Source organism: Panthera leo, chromosome A2 (assembly GCF_018350215.1).
Source record: "Panthera leo isolate Ple1 chromosome A2, P.leo_Ple1_pat1.1, whole genome shotgun sequence".
In the NCBI taxonomy this organism is placed as follows: domain Eukaryota; kingdom Metazoa; phylum Chordata; class Mammalia; order Carnivora; family Felidae; genus Panthera; species Panthera leo.
The window spans coordinates 161,875,808-161,890,890 of record NC_056680.1 but is presented as its reverse complement, the minus strand read 5'-3'; the positions used below and the strand labels follow the sequence as shown (position 1 = coordinate 161,890,890).

The 15,083-nt window shown below is 60.3% G+C and overlaps 1 protein-coding gene across 1 annotated transcript; it reads left to right on the top strand.

Annotated features, from left to right (window-relative positions):
• Window positions 1-930: 930 nt before the first annotated feature.
• On the top strand, window positions 931-14,585 carry IQCA1L (IQ motif containing with AAA domain 1 like). The gene is made up of 19 exons (XM_042927109.1): window positions 931-1,031; window positions 1,700-2,027; window positions 2,724-2,843; window positions 3,165-3,350; window positions 4,550-4,621; window positions 6,161-6,366; window positions 7,709-7,793; window positions 8,251-8,376; window positions 8,521-8,596; window positions 9,004-9,110; window positions 9,886-9,969; window positions 10,064-10,119; window positions 11,133-11,215; window positions 11,373-11,480; window positions 12,068-12,267; window positions 12,646-12,732; window positions 13,022-13,199; window positions 13,583-13,821; window positions 14,379-14,585. Exons 1-19 carry the CDS (start codon window positions 1,021-1,023, stop codon window positions 14,478-14,480), a joined length of 2,454 nt encoding a protein of 817 aa, XP_042783043.1. The 5' UTR covers window positions 931-1,020; the 3' UTR covers window positions 14,481-14,585.
• Window positions 14,586-15,083: the final 498 nt, after the last annotated feature.

Below are 15,083 nucleotides of genomic sequence, written 5' to 3'. Positions count from 1 at the left end.
AGCGAGCAAGTCCAAAATCCTTTGTCGCCCCTTTGCAACTGGATAGATACAGGTTGTCACCTTCAACTTCACGTACCGAACAGCCATGTAAGAAGGGCTGACGTTGGGGCACAGGTCTACATTCTTCACACACGTTTTCTCATACAGAGTTGCAGCCTAACGTGCAGATGCCATGAGAAGAGAACCCATCACCCACGTCTTAGTCCCACAGCTAGAAACGGGGGGAGCCCAGGGCATCTGGCCCCCGAGCCTTCGCTGTCCCCCATTCCCACTGTGTTCCATACCTTGCTAACCTGTGACTCAGAGACCCAACTCAGATCGTGGAATTTTCGACAAGATCTCGGGTAACTTGCGTGTACATTAAAGCCCCCACAACTCCTCGTCCCTAGCTCCTCTTTGCTGCTGTCGCCTTTCTCCCCCTTTCCTTGGCCCTGGGCCTCGTGTATTTATTCGTAAGTCCCTACTTAACCCTGAATCAAAAAAGTCACCCCCAGCTGACTCTGTTTGTACTTTCCGAATAATGGCCTCCTGAGCCCGTAACGGCGACGGGGTGACCCGCAGATGGCTCAAAGTGAGCCCCCAAAGACCACCGGGTCTCACCTACCCCTTCTAATGTCGATCTTTCCACTGGCATAGTTCACACGAACCACTGGCTCTGGGTTCAGGCACACAGGCTTCCTCCAGCTGAGAAGTACGGCTGGAAAAATGAACGCCAGAGCCTCACAGCTCACGGGGTGACTTCAAATCGTGACCACCCTTTTATTTGAGTCTCACAAGTAGCCACAGCTGACCCCACGCTCTGCTCGAGCCTCCCAAGGCTTGCGACGAGAACATCCTAAGCGTCCCCAGTCCTGCACCTGCTGTCCCCTCCCCTCACAGCCTTAGAACACTGGGACAATGGGACAGAACTCTTAAAACCGGGCTGTTCCGGCCTTCGGGGTGGGGTGGAGCCAAGGCGGAGCCACCGGTTGTGTGGATGGCATGAGCAGCTCACCAAGGGCGGTGTGAGAAGTGGGCACCATGTCTGAGGGGTGAGTGAGGAGGAGTGGAGCACCCAGGGCTTTTCGAAAGCAAAGAACGAAGGGCCTCGCCTGGTCCCGTCAGGCTGGGGCAGGTGGGCCGGGAGGAGGGATGCTGGGGAGAGGGGCTTTCTGTGCTGGGCCAGCCCTGGCCGGGCCCCCGGGGCATTCACACAGCAACCCTGGCTGCTCCGGCCTGTGGTCAGCTTCCCCTCTTCAGCCTTTCCTCGGACTAGTTTACTTATTCCAGGATCAGGGGAAGAGACCTTCTCCACATTCATCCCTCACCCCCACTTCCCACCCACCATTCTAGACCCTTGCAGCCTCGGCGGGGCCGCACCCTCTCCCCGGAGGGACCCACTGCAGACTCCCAGAGGCCCCTTCCTTACTGGGAGCTCCTTGCTTATCCCCCAGCGGACTCCCTCCCGGTGATCCCAATCTCACACCTTCTCTAAGCCTGGGCAGGAGTTCTCTGTAATCACCACCCCAGTGCCCCCGACGACTCCTCCCTTCGCCGAACTCCACCTTGGCCCCATGGGTAACCTTAACCTCTGGAACCCGAGTTCGCACTCCTCACAAGGCACAGCAGCGCCCCTCCCCCTCCCCCCTCCCCCACTGTCCCCACTCTTCCACGGCTCAGATCGCCCCACGCCTGCTGCCTCCTCTCCCCTCCTCTCCAGAGCGTACCAACGCCTCTGGGACACCTCCCACGTGGCCCTGCAGGAGCTGCTGGACCAAGAGCAGCCCCTGCTCCAGCCCGTGCCGGACCGGGAACGGCAGTCGTTCCAGTACAGGCTCTCGTCGCTCTACCTGCACTACCTGGGGCTGCTGCGCCGGTTCGACACCCTCCATGACCAGATGGTGCAGCCGCAGAAGCGGCGGCTGCTGCGGCGCCTGCTGGACAGCGTGGCCGGCCGCGTGCTGGAGCTCAAGGACGACCTGGTGCGCGCGGACCTGAGCGAATACCACCGCCTGGACCGCGTGCTGCACGACCTGAAGTTCACCACGGTGCGCGGGCCACGCCCACTCCAGCGCCCGCCTCCGGCGACGCCCAGCCCCGCCTCCCCCACCTGGGGCAGGAGGGGGCGGGGCGGGGCCGGAGCGCGACCGGCCGCGGAACGGCCCTGGGGTTGGGACCCCTGCCCCGGAAGGAGGGTGGGGCAGATCAGCGGGTTGGGGTTTGATCGCGAGAAGGGTTTCAGCGAGAGGGCGTGCGCGCTACTAAGTAGCTAGGGGGTGGCTAGAAGAGTCAGGCTGGGAATACCCACCAGCCACAGGGGATCGGCGAAGAGACTCCCCTGCCGGCTTGCTTCTCGAAGTGTGGTCCTTGGGAGCAGCCACAGCGGCATCACCTAGGCGTTTGTTAGAAATGCAGAATCTCCGACCACAGCTCAAACCCACTGATCGGCTTGAGCCTTTGAACAAGCCCCTCAGGTGATTCTGACGCACGGCCAGAATTGGAACCACTACCCATCACCTATCGTGACCCTCCAGAACTCAGCTCTGGTTACACCGTGGAGCAGGGGGATAGAGGCATCACCTTCCGGGGGGGATCTGCCCATGACCCATAAATCTCCCACCCCAGGGCTCTAGGATGAAGGAGAGCATCACCAGGGTCGGCGTAAGCAGCTGAAAGTGGGACCGATCAGCCAGATGGCCTGGGTTTTGATTCCTGACCCTCCTTCCCCCGCTATCGCCCCAAAGGCAGACCTGGAGGTTCCAATCCCCAGATACTTCCTGCTGGAGCAGTCCAGCATTCTGAAGGAGCGGGAGCTGATGCTGGCAGAGATCCTGTCGAGAATGGAGCCAGTGACCTCCAGGGAGGTAAATCAGGGAGACACCCTCCCAGATTCCCCTCATACCCCGCTCCCAGGAGAGAGATGCCGTCCTCCAGACACAGAGAGGAGGTCCCCTGCCCTGTAGCTGCCTCCGAGCGCTCTTTGGGTAATCCCTGGCCTGCTTCGAGGACGCTCTTGTGCTCCTTGAAACCTTCTCACACCAAGATAGAGGACAGGACTGGGGCACTTACGTGCCCTGGGAGGATCACGTCCCCAGCATGCCCTTTGGCGAACAGTCTCCCAGCTGCCAGCCTGAATACAAGCCCTCTCTCATCTCCCCCTGAGCCTTTGCCTATGTTCTGGCCAGCGTTTTCCAGAACTGCGCCGGACCGAGGCCATAATCCTTCTGCAAAGGGCTGAGCGGGCCAGGCAAGGCCGGCTCCGAGCCATCTTCATGCGAGAAATTCGGAAAGAGGAGGAGCGGGATCGGAAGATTCGAGAGGAAGGTTGGCACAAGTTCAGTCAGGACCAAGCAGCTGTCACCATTCAGAAGGTAATCCCCCAGCACCCAGGAGGAAGGTCCGGGTAGAGTCCCCTCTTCCAGGAAGACTGCCTGGCTCACCAACCGAGGGCAGAGGTGCAGGAGCTTGGATTCTGTTGCCCCGCGGCTAGATCCTAAAACTAGGGACCTAATCAGTCAATAAGTGTGTATCTTGTTCGTTTATTATTTATTCTACACCTCTGTCCCCCAAAGGACTCGTAGTGGGATATCATAAAAGCCCCAGAAACAGAAGGATCGTTAAAATTAGGGGAGAAGGGGGCGCCTGGGTGGCTCAGTCGGTTGGGCATCCATCCAATTTCGGCTCAGGTCATGATCTCGTGGTTTGTGGGCTCGAGCCCCGCCTCCGGCTCTGTGCTGACAGCTCAGAGCCCGGAGCCTGCTTCGGATTCTGTGTCTCCCTCTCTCTCTCTGCCCTTCCCCCACTCACACTCTCTCTCTCTCTCTCTCTCTCTCCTTCAAAAATAAATAAACATTAAAAAAAAATTAGGGGAGAAGGATCCATAGTAAGTGAAGCACAGGCTGCCTCCCCCCTGCCCAGTGCGCCCCCCCCCCCCCAAGTACTGGGCTATCCTCGGCTCTGTGAGCAAGCAGCTGGAGGCCTGGGAGAAGAGCCCTGGGCAAGGAGTCAGGAAACCTGGTCCCGTCTCAGCTCGGCCCTCATGGGCTCTTGGACCCGAGAGAGGCCACATCCTGTCTCTAGCCTCAGTTTCTTTGTGTCAAAAATGTAGTAATTAATCAGGGGAGCTCCACAGTCCTTACAGCGCTGATGTCTATGTGCCTGGGGGGGGGGGAATCAAGTAGGTATTCCAAATGCTGTGGGAATCCAGAGAGGTAGAGCGGGGGGTGCTTCCCGGAGAAGGTGGCCTTTGAGGTCCGTGTCAAGAGATACGGCAGATCAGAAGGCAGGACTGAGAAGGAGGGAATCCCTCAGGGCCCCGGGGAAGCAGAAGCTTGGGGCTTGACTGTGTGGGTGCACACCAGCCCCACCATGTTCTGGGAAGCCCCTGCTTGCCTGCGGGCTGCCCTGGGAGGTGTCCTCCCCAGCAGTCCTCACCCACCTCCTACCCCCAAACTCCCCAACCAGACTTTTCCTTGGGAGTGGCTGGTGCTTCCCCCTGGAGGCTGATGGCACGAGCCACGTCCCTGCAGAAATGCAGCATGGGAGTGTCTGGGCCCCTGTGTCCCCCCAGGTGTGGAAAGGTTACCTGCAGAGGAAACGCACTCAGCAGGACCGGCAAACTGAGATGGAGTTCATCGGCATGGTAAGTGCCCCCCTCGCCACAGCCACAGGCCAGAGCACGAGGTGGGCCGGTGCGTGGGGTTCCCTCCCTTATTTTTTGTCAGAGTGCAGCCCTGCATAGACCCTCACCGCCCACACACCTCCCTCCACTCGGGACTGTGGTTGGCATGGGCGGAGGGGTTCAGGCCTTGCGGACCCTGGTTAAGGGATCCTTCAGGGCTCGCGAAAGAGGCCAAAGGAACAGAAAGCCACCAACGAGCCGGATCCCTTGCCACCTTTCCCTCTCCAAAACCCGTGGAAGGGTCTCAAATGTGGGGTGGGGTGAGCGATAGCAGCACAGAGCATCCTGGACCTCGCGTTCGTGCCCCTGGCTGGAAGGAGAGGTGTTGTGAGCGGCCCCAGCAGAGGGAGGAGGCCACAAGGCTAGTGGGAGCATCGCCTCCCTCCCCGCCCCAGGCTCTTGCAGCCTCTGGGAGAACCGTGAGGGCCAAGGTGGGACGGAGGCCACATCCCTTTCACAGCACAGTGTTTCGGGCCACAGTCTCCCCCACTCGTTCTGCGGGGGCCCAGACTGGCTTCTCCTCTGCTATGCAGGGACTAGAGCTGAGTGTTACCCGTGTACATGGGAAAGGGTGTGCCCGGTGGGGCAGTGTGGGTGGTTACAGGGTCAGCCCCCAGCGTGTGTGGACAGGCAGGGTGAGCAGGCCCCACTCCTTGAGAGGCCTCTGCTCTCTGATGGATTTTACATCGGGCTAGTCTCTGCTGACTTAGGAAAGGAAGGCCCTGGTGGGGGTGAGGCTTCCTGAGAGTGGGCTTTGCAATGTGCAGAGGCTGTGAAGGCCTCCTGATAAAGGGAGTTGGGGAGGGGCCGGGGCCCCAAAGGGATCAGAGACAAAGCCTGGGGTGGCTCTTCCCGGAGGCTTGGGGTCTTCAGAAGGAGGGAGGGTCCAGAGGGCACCGCAGGGGAGTGGAGGTCAGACTTGGGGGTTTGGAGAGCAGGGCCCCCGGGAGGCAAGAGCGGGCAGAGGGGAGGCCAGGGTCAGGCCTTGGGGGGAGGTGGGGGGCATGGCATGGTGGTGGGTGAGGAATGAGCCTGGCCGCCCGGGCCCATCAACAGTGTGAGCTCAGCGTTTTCAGTAATTGTCTCTGCGCAGAGTGATATTTAAAATACATTTGGGAGCCAATGAGGCGGGAAAGTGGCTGCGAGAGCGGCTGCCAACACGGGCCGCTGGGGCGGGGGTGTGGGTGGGGGCTGGGGCCGGAGGCTCACAGGGGAGGGTGTGCTGGGGGGGGGGGAGCGGGCAGGGGGGCCGGCCCAGATGCATCTAGCGAACTCATTATCAGAGTAATTTACACAGGCGAGTTTTGGCTCTAAACACAATTTCTCCTGCTGCAGGCCTGCCCGTTGTTCCGTGTGGGCGTGTATGCAAGGCCTCACGTGTGCGGGTGTGCTGGGGAGCGAGGGGGGCAGGTGTGTGTGCCTGAGGCCAGGGGCTGGGCCCGCCCCCCCCCCCCCCACCTCCCAATCCTGACACCCTGGGCCTCTTCTCCTCTTCGCCAGCTCCCTTCGCCTAACAAGGTGGAAAGCTTGGGTATCATGTTCCAAGCTGGCCTCAGGGACGATGTCTGGAGGCTCTGCCAGATAGAGAAGGAGGAGGAGCTCCAGCTGGCGATGGTGAAGACTCACGATTCTCTCAGAGAGACAGAGGGACCTGACATAAAGGAGAAACTGAAGGACCAAATCCGACAGTGGTTTATTGAGTGCCGGTCAGTGTCCCCAGCCTCAGCTGACCCAACCAATCCCTCTTTCCCTGCCCCGCACAGCGTCCCCACACCTGCTCTGTGCTCTAGTCCAGGCGGATCCCTTTTCTCCTCGCTCCCATCCCTCTCACTCACTGCGTACACACCTGACTTCAACCTGGGGCCCCCAAGCTACAAGACCATCTCTACACATGACTTCTCATTTCCCCCGATGGAAGAGAAAATGCCAAAACCATATGGGGAAAGCAACCATGGAAGCCCCCTGAGGAACCTCTCCTTTCTAATCTGTACCTCTCTGTTCCTTCCCTCTTGTTCTCTATCCCCCTAGTCCTTTTTCTTTCCTCATCGTTCCCTCTGTTTAACTACCCGTCCATTCACCCACTCTTCTACTCACCCACCCACCCACCCATCCACTGTCCGTCCATCCATCCATCCACCCACCCACTGTCTGTCCACTCATCTATCCATCTATCCATCCCCCCACCCATCCACTGTCTGTCCACCCATCTATCCATCCATCCATCCCCCCACCCATCCACTGTCCGTCCACCCATCTATCCATCCATCTATCCACCCACCCATCCACTGTGCGTCCATCCATCCATCCACCCACCCATCCACTGTCCATCCACCCATCTATCCATCCATCCATCCCCCCACCCATCCACTGTCCGTCCACCCATCTATCCATCCATCTATCCACCCACCCATCCACTGTGCGTCCATCCATCCATCCACCCACCCATCCACTGTCCATCCACCCATCTATCCATCCATCCATCTCCCCACCCATCCACTGTCCGTCCACCCATCTATCCATCCATCTATCCACCCACCCATCCACTGTGCGTCCATCCATCCATCCATCCATCCACTGTCTGTCCACCCATCTATCCATCTATCCATCCCCCCACCCATCCACTGTCCGTCCACCCATCTATCCATCCATCTATCCACCCACCCATCCACTGTGCGTCCATCCATCCATCCACCCACCCATCCACTGTCCATCCACCCATCTATCCATCCATCCATCCCCCCACCCATCCACTGTCCGTCCACCCATCTATCCATCCATCTATCCACCCACCCATCCACTGTGCGTCCATCCATCCATCCATCCATCCACTGTCTGTCCACCCATCTATCCATCCCCCCACTCATCCACTGTCCGTCCACCCATCTATCCATCCATCTATCCACCCACCCATCCACTGTGCGTCCATCCATCCATCCACCCACCCATCCACTGTCCATCCACCCATCTCTCCATCCATCTATCCACCCATCCATCCCTCTGTCCATCCACCCACCTGTCCATCTCTCTGACCATTTTATGTTCACTTAGTGCCCTTACGGGTCGATTCCCTGATTATCCAGATGAGTCTTTAGGTGGATCCTACCTGATCTTTGCAGACAAGACTCCAGAACAGGTACCCTATAAGTGGGGACAGGAGACTTTTTGTGGTAGCGGGGGTCTGAAGTTATAGAGCCTCCTGAGTATAAACTGAGGGTGGCGGTGGGGCGGGGGGAAAGGTCAGCCTCAGTGAGGGCAGACGTGGCTGGAGGAAATATAGGTAGCTAGCAAGACTGCGTGGTGGGGAGCGGGTGCCTGTGTCTGGAGAAGGCATCTTTGGCCAGGGAGAGAAAACATGTCTGCTGAGACTTTTGTGGCTCCCGGCCTCCATGGGCCAGGAAAGAGCAGCAGCTCGGATCAGAGCACCTGTTCACCTGGTGCCCCTTTTTTCCTGGACCCCAGTGAGATCTCTGGACTCTCAGCTATCTGCCCCCCACCCGTGACCCTCGTCTACCCCCGTCTCCGGCCCGGAATCTTTTGCTCCCGTCGAATCCCTTGGTCTTCTCTGAAACCTCTTCCGTCACTGATCACAGCTGAAAATGGAACTGGAGGCGCAGGTCCAGGAGAGCAAAAAAAAGGACCAAGAGAAAAATAAGGAAAAAGAAAAGGAGAAAAAAGAGAAGAAGAAGAAAGGGAAGGAAACAAAGACCAGGAAGGGGGTAAGACACCTCCCGGAGGTGTGGACCAAGTGGGCAGGGGGAAGGGAGTCTGAGGGAGCTCCTGGTGAGAAGCTGGTCTGAGGGGAATAAGGGCCAGAGGTCTTGGGGGGGGGGGGTCAAGATAAAATGATGTTTCTATTCTAGGAAGCAGACGCAATACTGAAAGTCTCACCATCCAAATTTATACCTGTGATTAATGCCGCACACGAGGAGTATATAAGTAAGAGGGGAAGGGGCTGCGGAGGAGTGTCTAGGCCTTGTCAGGGCCTTGGGGTGACCCTTGGTCCTGGGGAAAGTGGACATACGCTGTGTGGGCCATGAGGCGGCAGTGTGGGGTGCAATGGCGTAGGCCGAGGGGAGAATGCCGAAGGGGGACAGAAGTGTGGGGTGTGGGCGATGCCTTATGACTTTGGATCCGAATCCTGAGGCCTTGGGATCAGGCCTCTGTGGTCCGGGTAGCAGCAGGTGCCAGACAGCCCCATGAGGACGGAGGTCCCAGCCGGGGGCAGGTTCCTGGCCAAGTGCGCGCGAGCGCGAACGCGCGAGCCGATGCGCGCATGCGTGCCGGAGCGTGTGCGTGCCCCGGGACTCTGAACGTCATTCCTCTGTCCGTCTCTCCTCGGTCAGCTGTCTGGGGGAGCCGGCACGAGAGCGTACACCCCAATCAGAGTTTTGACCCCGAGATGCTCCGGGTGGAGAAGAGGAAGGAAGTGGAGCAGGAGATCCGGATACAGGTGAGCGGGCGGGCTGGGGGCCTCCCTGCAGGCCTCCTCTGTGTCCCCACCGGGGCCCCCGGATGCTTCATGCGCTTCCCCTCAGCCCCCCTCCGTCCTCCAGCCTGCCCCTGCCCCTCTTCTGTAGCAACCTCTGTGCGCTGCCTTTTCTGTATCCTTCCAGCTCCACCTTGGTCCCTCTCGGTCCTGCCGTCCTCTGTGTCTCTGTGTCTCTCCAGCCCCTCTCTCCCTGGGGTGCAGATGCAGACTGGGGTGGGAGGGGGAATGGCAGGGGCTCTGAGCTGGGGTCTCGCCCACCGGCATGCCCATCAGCCCTTAAAGGGTTCCTGCCATGTGGACACTGTGATCTTTCTGACACCCCTGAGGTAGGCGCCATGATTTTCCTGACGTCGGGAAACAGGCAACCGCTCAAGTCACACAGACTTTAAAGGGTGGGTCTGGGGCTTGAACTGAAAGCCAGTTGACTGCATCCTGGAGCTTCTCCCCATTGGAGAGCAAGGCTCCCGTGTAAGCAGGACGTGGGTTAGGATTGGGTGCGGACCGGTACGGGGACAGGGGCAGGGGCAGGGGGAGGGACGCAAGGCCTGAAGGTTCCAGAAGAGTGTGTAGGAAGGTTGTGGGTGGCCACCCGAGCTGACTTCCAGGGGCCAGTCTCGTTCTTCTCTGAGGCAGCTCTCCTCCTCTCGGCCCCTGTCTCGGTGCGGCCCTCCCACCCGTCCTCTGCAGCCCCTCGCTGCCCACCCCCCCCACCCCCCCACTCCCTGCTGTCGCCCAGGTGGATGAGTTGATGCGTCAAGAGTTGAAGAACCTGCGCCTGGCTGTGGACAGGGAGGAGGAGAGAGCCTTGAAGGCTCCGAAGGCAAGACCGAGGGCTAAGGCTGGGACGAGGACATGCACACAGCGGGGGAGGCAAGGAACAGAGGACAATCGCCTGTGTGCTTGTTTCCAACCAGAAAAAGACCGGGAAGAAAACTGGGAAGAAGAAGGAAAAAGATCTGACCCCAAACAGGTAGCAGACCCTTACTGTGGTGGGGGGCGGGGGGGGGGGAAGCCCCGGTGCAGGACAGGTCTGACTTCCGGGCCTGGTTCTGTTGCTGTGGGACCTAGAGAAAGCCACTTAACCTCTCTGGCTCCCTGTCCTCCCCAACCAAGTACCTGCCCTGCCAAACTCACGGGAGAGCCGTGAGGATCAAGTAGAAGCACGAGAAAGTGCTTTGAACAGGATGGTGCAGAGGCAGGCGTGAGTGGAAGAGTGTTCTCGCGCCCGGCCCTCCCTCCCACCTTTGCCATAGTCAACTGTGTCCCTGCCAAAGCCACCTGCCCCCGGCCTCCACCTTGTCAGTGGCCCCTGTCTACTCACGTCTTGGGTGAAATGAGTCTCAGGTACATTGACGTCAGCCGCCCTAGTGCCTACGGGAGTGTGTACATCTTTTTTTTATTTAATTTTTTTTTTAACGTTTATTATTTTTGAGACAGAGAGAGACAGAGCGTGAACGGGGGAGGGTCACAGAGAGAGGGAGACACAGAATCGGAAGCAGGCTCCAGGCTCTGAGCCGTCAGCCCAGAGCCCGACGCGGGGCTCGAACCCACGGACCGTGAGATCGTGACCTGAGCCGAAGTCGGCCGCTTAACCGACTGAGCCACCCAGGCGCCCCGGGAGTGTGTACATCTTAAGTGTGGTTTCTAGGAAGACGGTGATATGTCGCCCAGACCACTGGGTTTCGGGTGATGGAACTTTGGGCCGTGAGCAGGCTGACGGAGGGAGTGTCTCCGAGGGCCCTGGGCCTCCTCACACCCCACTCAACCCCCAGAGCACCCGCTGTGGGCCGGCTGCCTTCTGGGCCAGCGGGTTGGTGCTGTTCCTTCGTGTGCCGGCTGGCCAGTGGCACCGTGGGCATTTTTGAGCCCAGCTTGGGGCGCAAGGCCCCTGCCACCTGTCTCCTCGAGCCTGTAGTACCTCCCACTCGTCTCTGTCTCCACCTCCCTTTGTCCTCGGGGGCCCCTCTGTGCCGTCCTCTGCAGGACCCTGGACTCTCTGTTTGAAGAGCTTGTGGTCTCTGGCTTCCTAAGGAAGAGTCAGACTGTGGCCTTGAAAGACTACATTGGTGAGACCCCTCCCCAGCGCCTCCTCCCGGGCCACGGCCTTTCCCACAGCCAGCTACCACCCTGTGCAGCGAGCCTTCTCCACAAGTGGCTCTCGGCAACGCCCCGGTGGGTAGCACTCACCAGGTGGCTGCCTGTCCCCCCCCCCCCCGCCCCCAGGGGACTACCTCTATCTTGGATCCACTCTGAGTTTGGCCAACAAGTTGCCTATGCCTTCCCTGTTTGACATACGACAGAACGTGGCCTTGTACGCGGTCCTTCGGCTTGGTGAGATGCCCTGCGGAGAGGGAAGAGCCAATGCTGGCAGGTGGCTCGAGGGGGAGACTGGGTGCAGGTTAGGGGGGCTGAGGTGGGCATGTCCCCCGTGCCGTGGACCCATGCTGGAGGCCGCACCCAGATGGGGCCACCCCAGAGGTCATGCGGGCCCTTGACCTACCGAGGAGACCACTTTTCCGGCCCCTTAGCCGACCCCAAGTGATTTCTCATAGTCTGTCCCGTTCCCGGAAGACCAGGATCCTTCTGAAGTGGTGGGTCACATGCCCCTTAGTTCCACCCCTTCGTAATCCAGAAGTAGGAAGAGACGGTACAGAAAACAGAAAGGGTGTCGAGGTGGGCGGGGGGGTGGGCATCAGGGGTAGAGGCCCCCTCCTGACCCCGCAGACCATTGGCAGCCATCCCGGCTGCCTCTCTCAGCGAGGCCGCCAAGGGCTCAGAAACCCGGGGAAGGCAATGCAGCCAGGATCTGAACTTCACCCCACCCAGCCTGCGGCCTCTGGCCTCACCTTACCCAGCGGCTCCACCCCCACCCCCCTGCCGGTCTACCGCCAGCCTCTGGCCCCTGTTTCCTCCTTCAGGCTCCCCAGATATACACTCCATGGCTCCCCTCATCCGCTCCATCCTCCTGGTGGGCCCCTCTGGCACGGGGAAGAAGATGTTGGTCAAGGCCGTGTGCACAGAAACCGGTGCCAACCTGTTTGACCTGTCACCTGACAACCTGCAGGGCAAATATCCTGGCAAGACCGGGGCGCAGATGATAGTGCATATGGTCTTTAAGGTCTGGGTCCCCCGACTTGGGCGTTTCTCGTTCTCAGGCCGCGCCGACACGGCGGGGTGGGCTTTATGCTTAGGAGGCCACCCGTCTGCCCACTTGGTGTGGCTTCAGGAGCCGGTGAGGTTTCCCTCCCACCCCCTGCTAGGAGCTTGCGGATACCTGAAGCCCTGGGGTGGCAGCGGGGGGGAGGGCTGTGTTCGCACTGAGCTGTGATGGACAATGCAACAGGCCGAGACGGTGGCGGGGGGGGCAGGTAGTGCGTGGGAAGTGGGGGCTGGAGACTCAAGGCCAGCCCCGACCCCCTCTTGGTCCAGATGGGGAAGTAGGTGACCCTTGCCCAGGGACATCTGACGTCGGGTTTTTACTCCCTGACCTGTCCAGGTGGCTCAACTCTTACAGCCCTCTGTTATCTGGATCGGGAATGCCGAGAAGAACTTCTATAAGAAGGTCCCAAAAGAAGAGAAGGAGGTGCGGGGAGCCGGGTGGCCGCGTGAGCCACGGGCAAGGCTGGCGGTCCCGGGCTTGTTCACGGCAGCGCCAGACCTCGCTCACCGTGCGGCCTTGGACAGGTTCCCTGTCCTCCCGCTGCCTTGTCCTGATCCTTAAAGCAGGACTGAGAGCCTCTCCTGGCCGCCTCCCGGGGCCCATGTGAGGCTGAACGTGGGCGTGTCCTCTGAGAGAACTCAGAAGCCCCTAGAAGTCACCAGGTCTCAACCCCCTCCCCTTACCCCCCGCCCTGGCCTCTCACCCCGAGCAGATGGAACCGAAGCGAATAAAGAAGGATCTCGCCAAGGCCCTGCGACTGCTGCACCCGGGAGACCGTGTGATGCTGATCGGGACCACCAACCAGCCACAGCTGGCGGAGATGCAGGGGCTGTGCCGGACCTTCGAACGGATCCTCCTCGTGCCGCGGCCCGATTATGCTTCTCGCTACGGTGAGGTCCTGTGACGTGGAGACAGGCCAGACAAGGGATCCAGGCCCACCCCCCCCCCGCCCCCGCCCCCGCCAAAGCGTCCTCGCCCTTCCTCCCAGCCCCACAGCTGTTCTGAGGCCTCGCCTCCACGGCCAGATGTTCTGGAAGGGCAGCTGGACAAGCAGCCCAGTGGCCCGGGCCCTGGCCCAGCTCCGAGGTCCTGGGCCGGCCACTTAAGTCCTCAGCGTCTCATTTCCTCGTGTTAAGTGGAGACGATGATTCTCACGTTCCTGGGAGGGGAGGCATCGATGAACAGAGAGCTGCTCTCCAGAAGCCTGGTTCCGAATATAGGCAGAGGTACTCACTGCCTCTCCCTGCCCTGTGTCCTCCCCCAATGTCTGCAGTGCTCTGGAGGCAGATGATAGAGGCCCACAGAGTCCACGTGACCCAGGGCCTGGACATCAGTGCCCTGGCCAAGGTATCTGATGGGTACACACCCGGCCACATCCACCAAGCCGTCCAATCAGTGCTGACCGAGCGGCGGGTCCTACAGTTGTCAAAGAGGCCCCTGGTGGCCTCGGAGTTCCTGGGGCATCTGGCGAAGCTGGAGCCGGTGTACCGGGAAGAGGAGGAGTCCCTGAAGGTGAGGTTTTAGGGGTGGGGGGAACGGGGAGGGGGAGGAGGGAGGGTCTCGGGCCGGCACAACCAGGGGTCAGCCCTCCGAAGCCCCAGGCCCACAGCACCCCTTAGATCCTTCCCTCTGCTCCCCCATGGAGTTGAGCTGGGCAGGGAACAAGAAATCTCAGGGACGGAAACATGGGCAGGACCCGCTCACCCGGTTCCCTCAAGGGCAGGAGCCTGAAAGTGCCACCTGTGTGTTAAGAGCCCTTGGTTGGCCCTGGCACCAGGTGACACTCACTTTCTCCACCTCAGTCAGTGCCCGCCGGTGCCCCCGGGGTGGCAGGATGGCCGCGGGAGGACAGGACAGAGGGCTCGCCCCGGCAGTGGCGGACCCTGTGGCCCGGAGTGTTGGGGGGGTGAATAAGGGAAACCAGGACTCCAGCAGGACGCCTGACTTCGGGAAGAGAGGAGAAAAAGGCTGCTGAGGACACGTCTGTGGCTAGGGAAGGGCAAGGTCAGGAGGCAGGTCAGCAGGGGTGGATCTGCTGCACTTACCCTCCCCCTCTTCCTCCCACCCAGGATTGGTACTTCAAGACCCCACTGGGCAAGAAGAGGCTAAAGCTCAGCAAGGACCAGGATGCTGAGGAGGCCAAGCTGGCAAAGGAGAAGAAAAGGAAGTGATGGCTGAGGCCAGGGCGCCCGGGCTTAGCAAGGGGGACTGGGCGGTGCCCGCAGGTGGAGGGCTGGGGGCAGAGACATAAAGGCCCACACGGCTTGGGGAGCAGCTCTCTCTGTCCAATTCCATGCTTCCCGCCCCTGCTCTGTGCCCCCTGCCTGTGCCCAGGCTCCCCCTCACGCCGCACCCCTCCTGGCCCTCAGTCCTCGCCCACTCATAGCCTTCTCTGCTCGTGTCCCAGGTCCTTGTCCTCTGACCCCACCCAGGCCTTCATCTCCTGTCATTTCCTGTCCTGGCTCCCCAGCTCTCTTCCTCCTGGGGGTGGGGGGTGTTAAGAGAGAACAATAGGAAAAGAAAAAGAGCCAGGAGAAAGGGGGGTCTCCACTAAGTCTGGAAAAAGAAAAAACCAAGTGTGGCTGTCGGCAGCCCCCGGTCCTCGCCTCACTCGGTACTAAGTCTCTGTGTGATCTTACACGGCCCCCTCCGGTCTCTGGGCCTCAGTTTCCTTACGTGTAAAGCGAGGAGAGGTTGGACCAGCCACCCTCCGAGGTCCCCGGTGCTCTAGGATTTGATTATTCTGCAAAAGTGTGTCGGGGGTGGTGAGGACT

What these genes read in the sequence shown, in the direction of transcription:
- IQCA1L (XM_042927109.1), top strand. An exon ending in CGCACACGAGGAGTATATAA is followed by an intron (nt 8,597 to 9,003) that starts GTAAGAGGGGAA and finishes CTCCTCGGTCAG; the next exon opens with CTGTCTGGGGGAGCCGGCAC. An exon ending in TCCCAAAAGAAGAGAAGGAG is followed by an intron (nt 12,733 to 13,021) that starts GTGCGGGGAGCC and finishes CACCCCGAGCAG; the next exon opens with ATGGAACCGAAGCGAATAAA.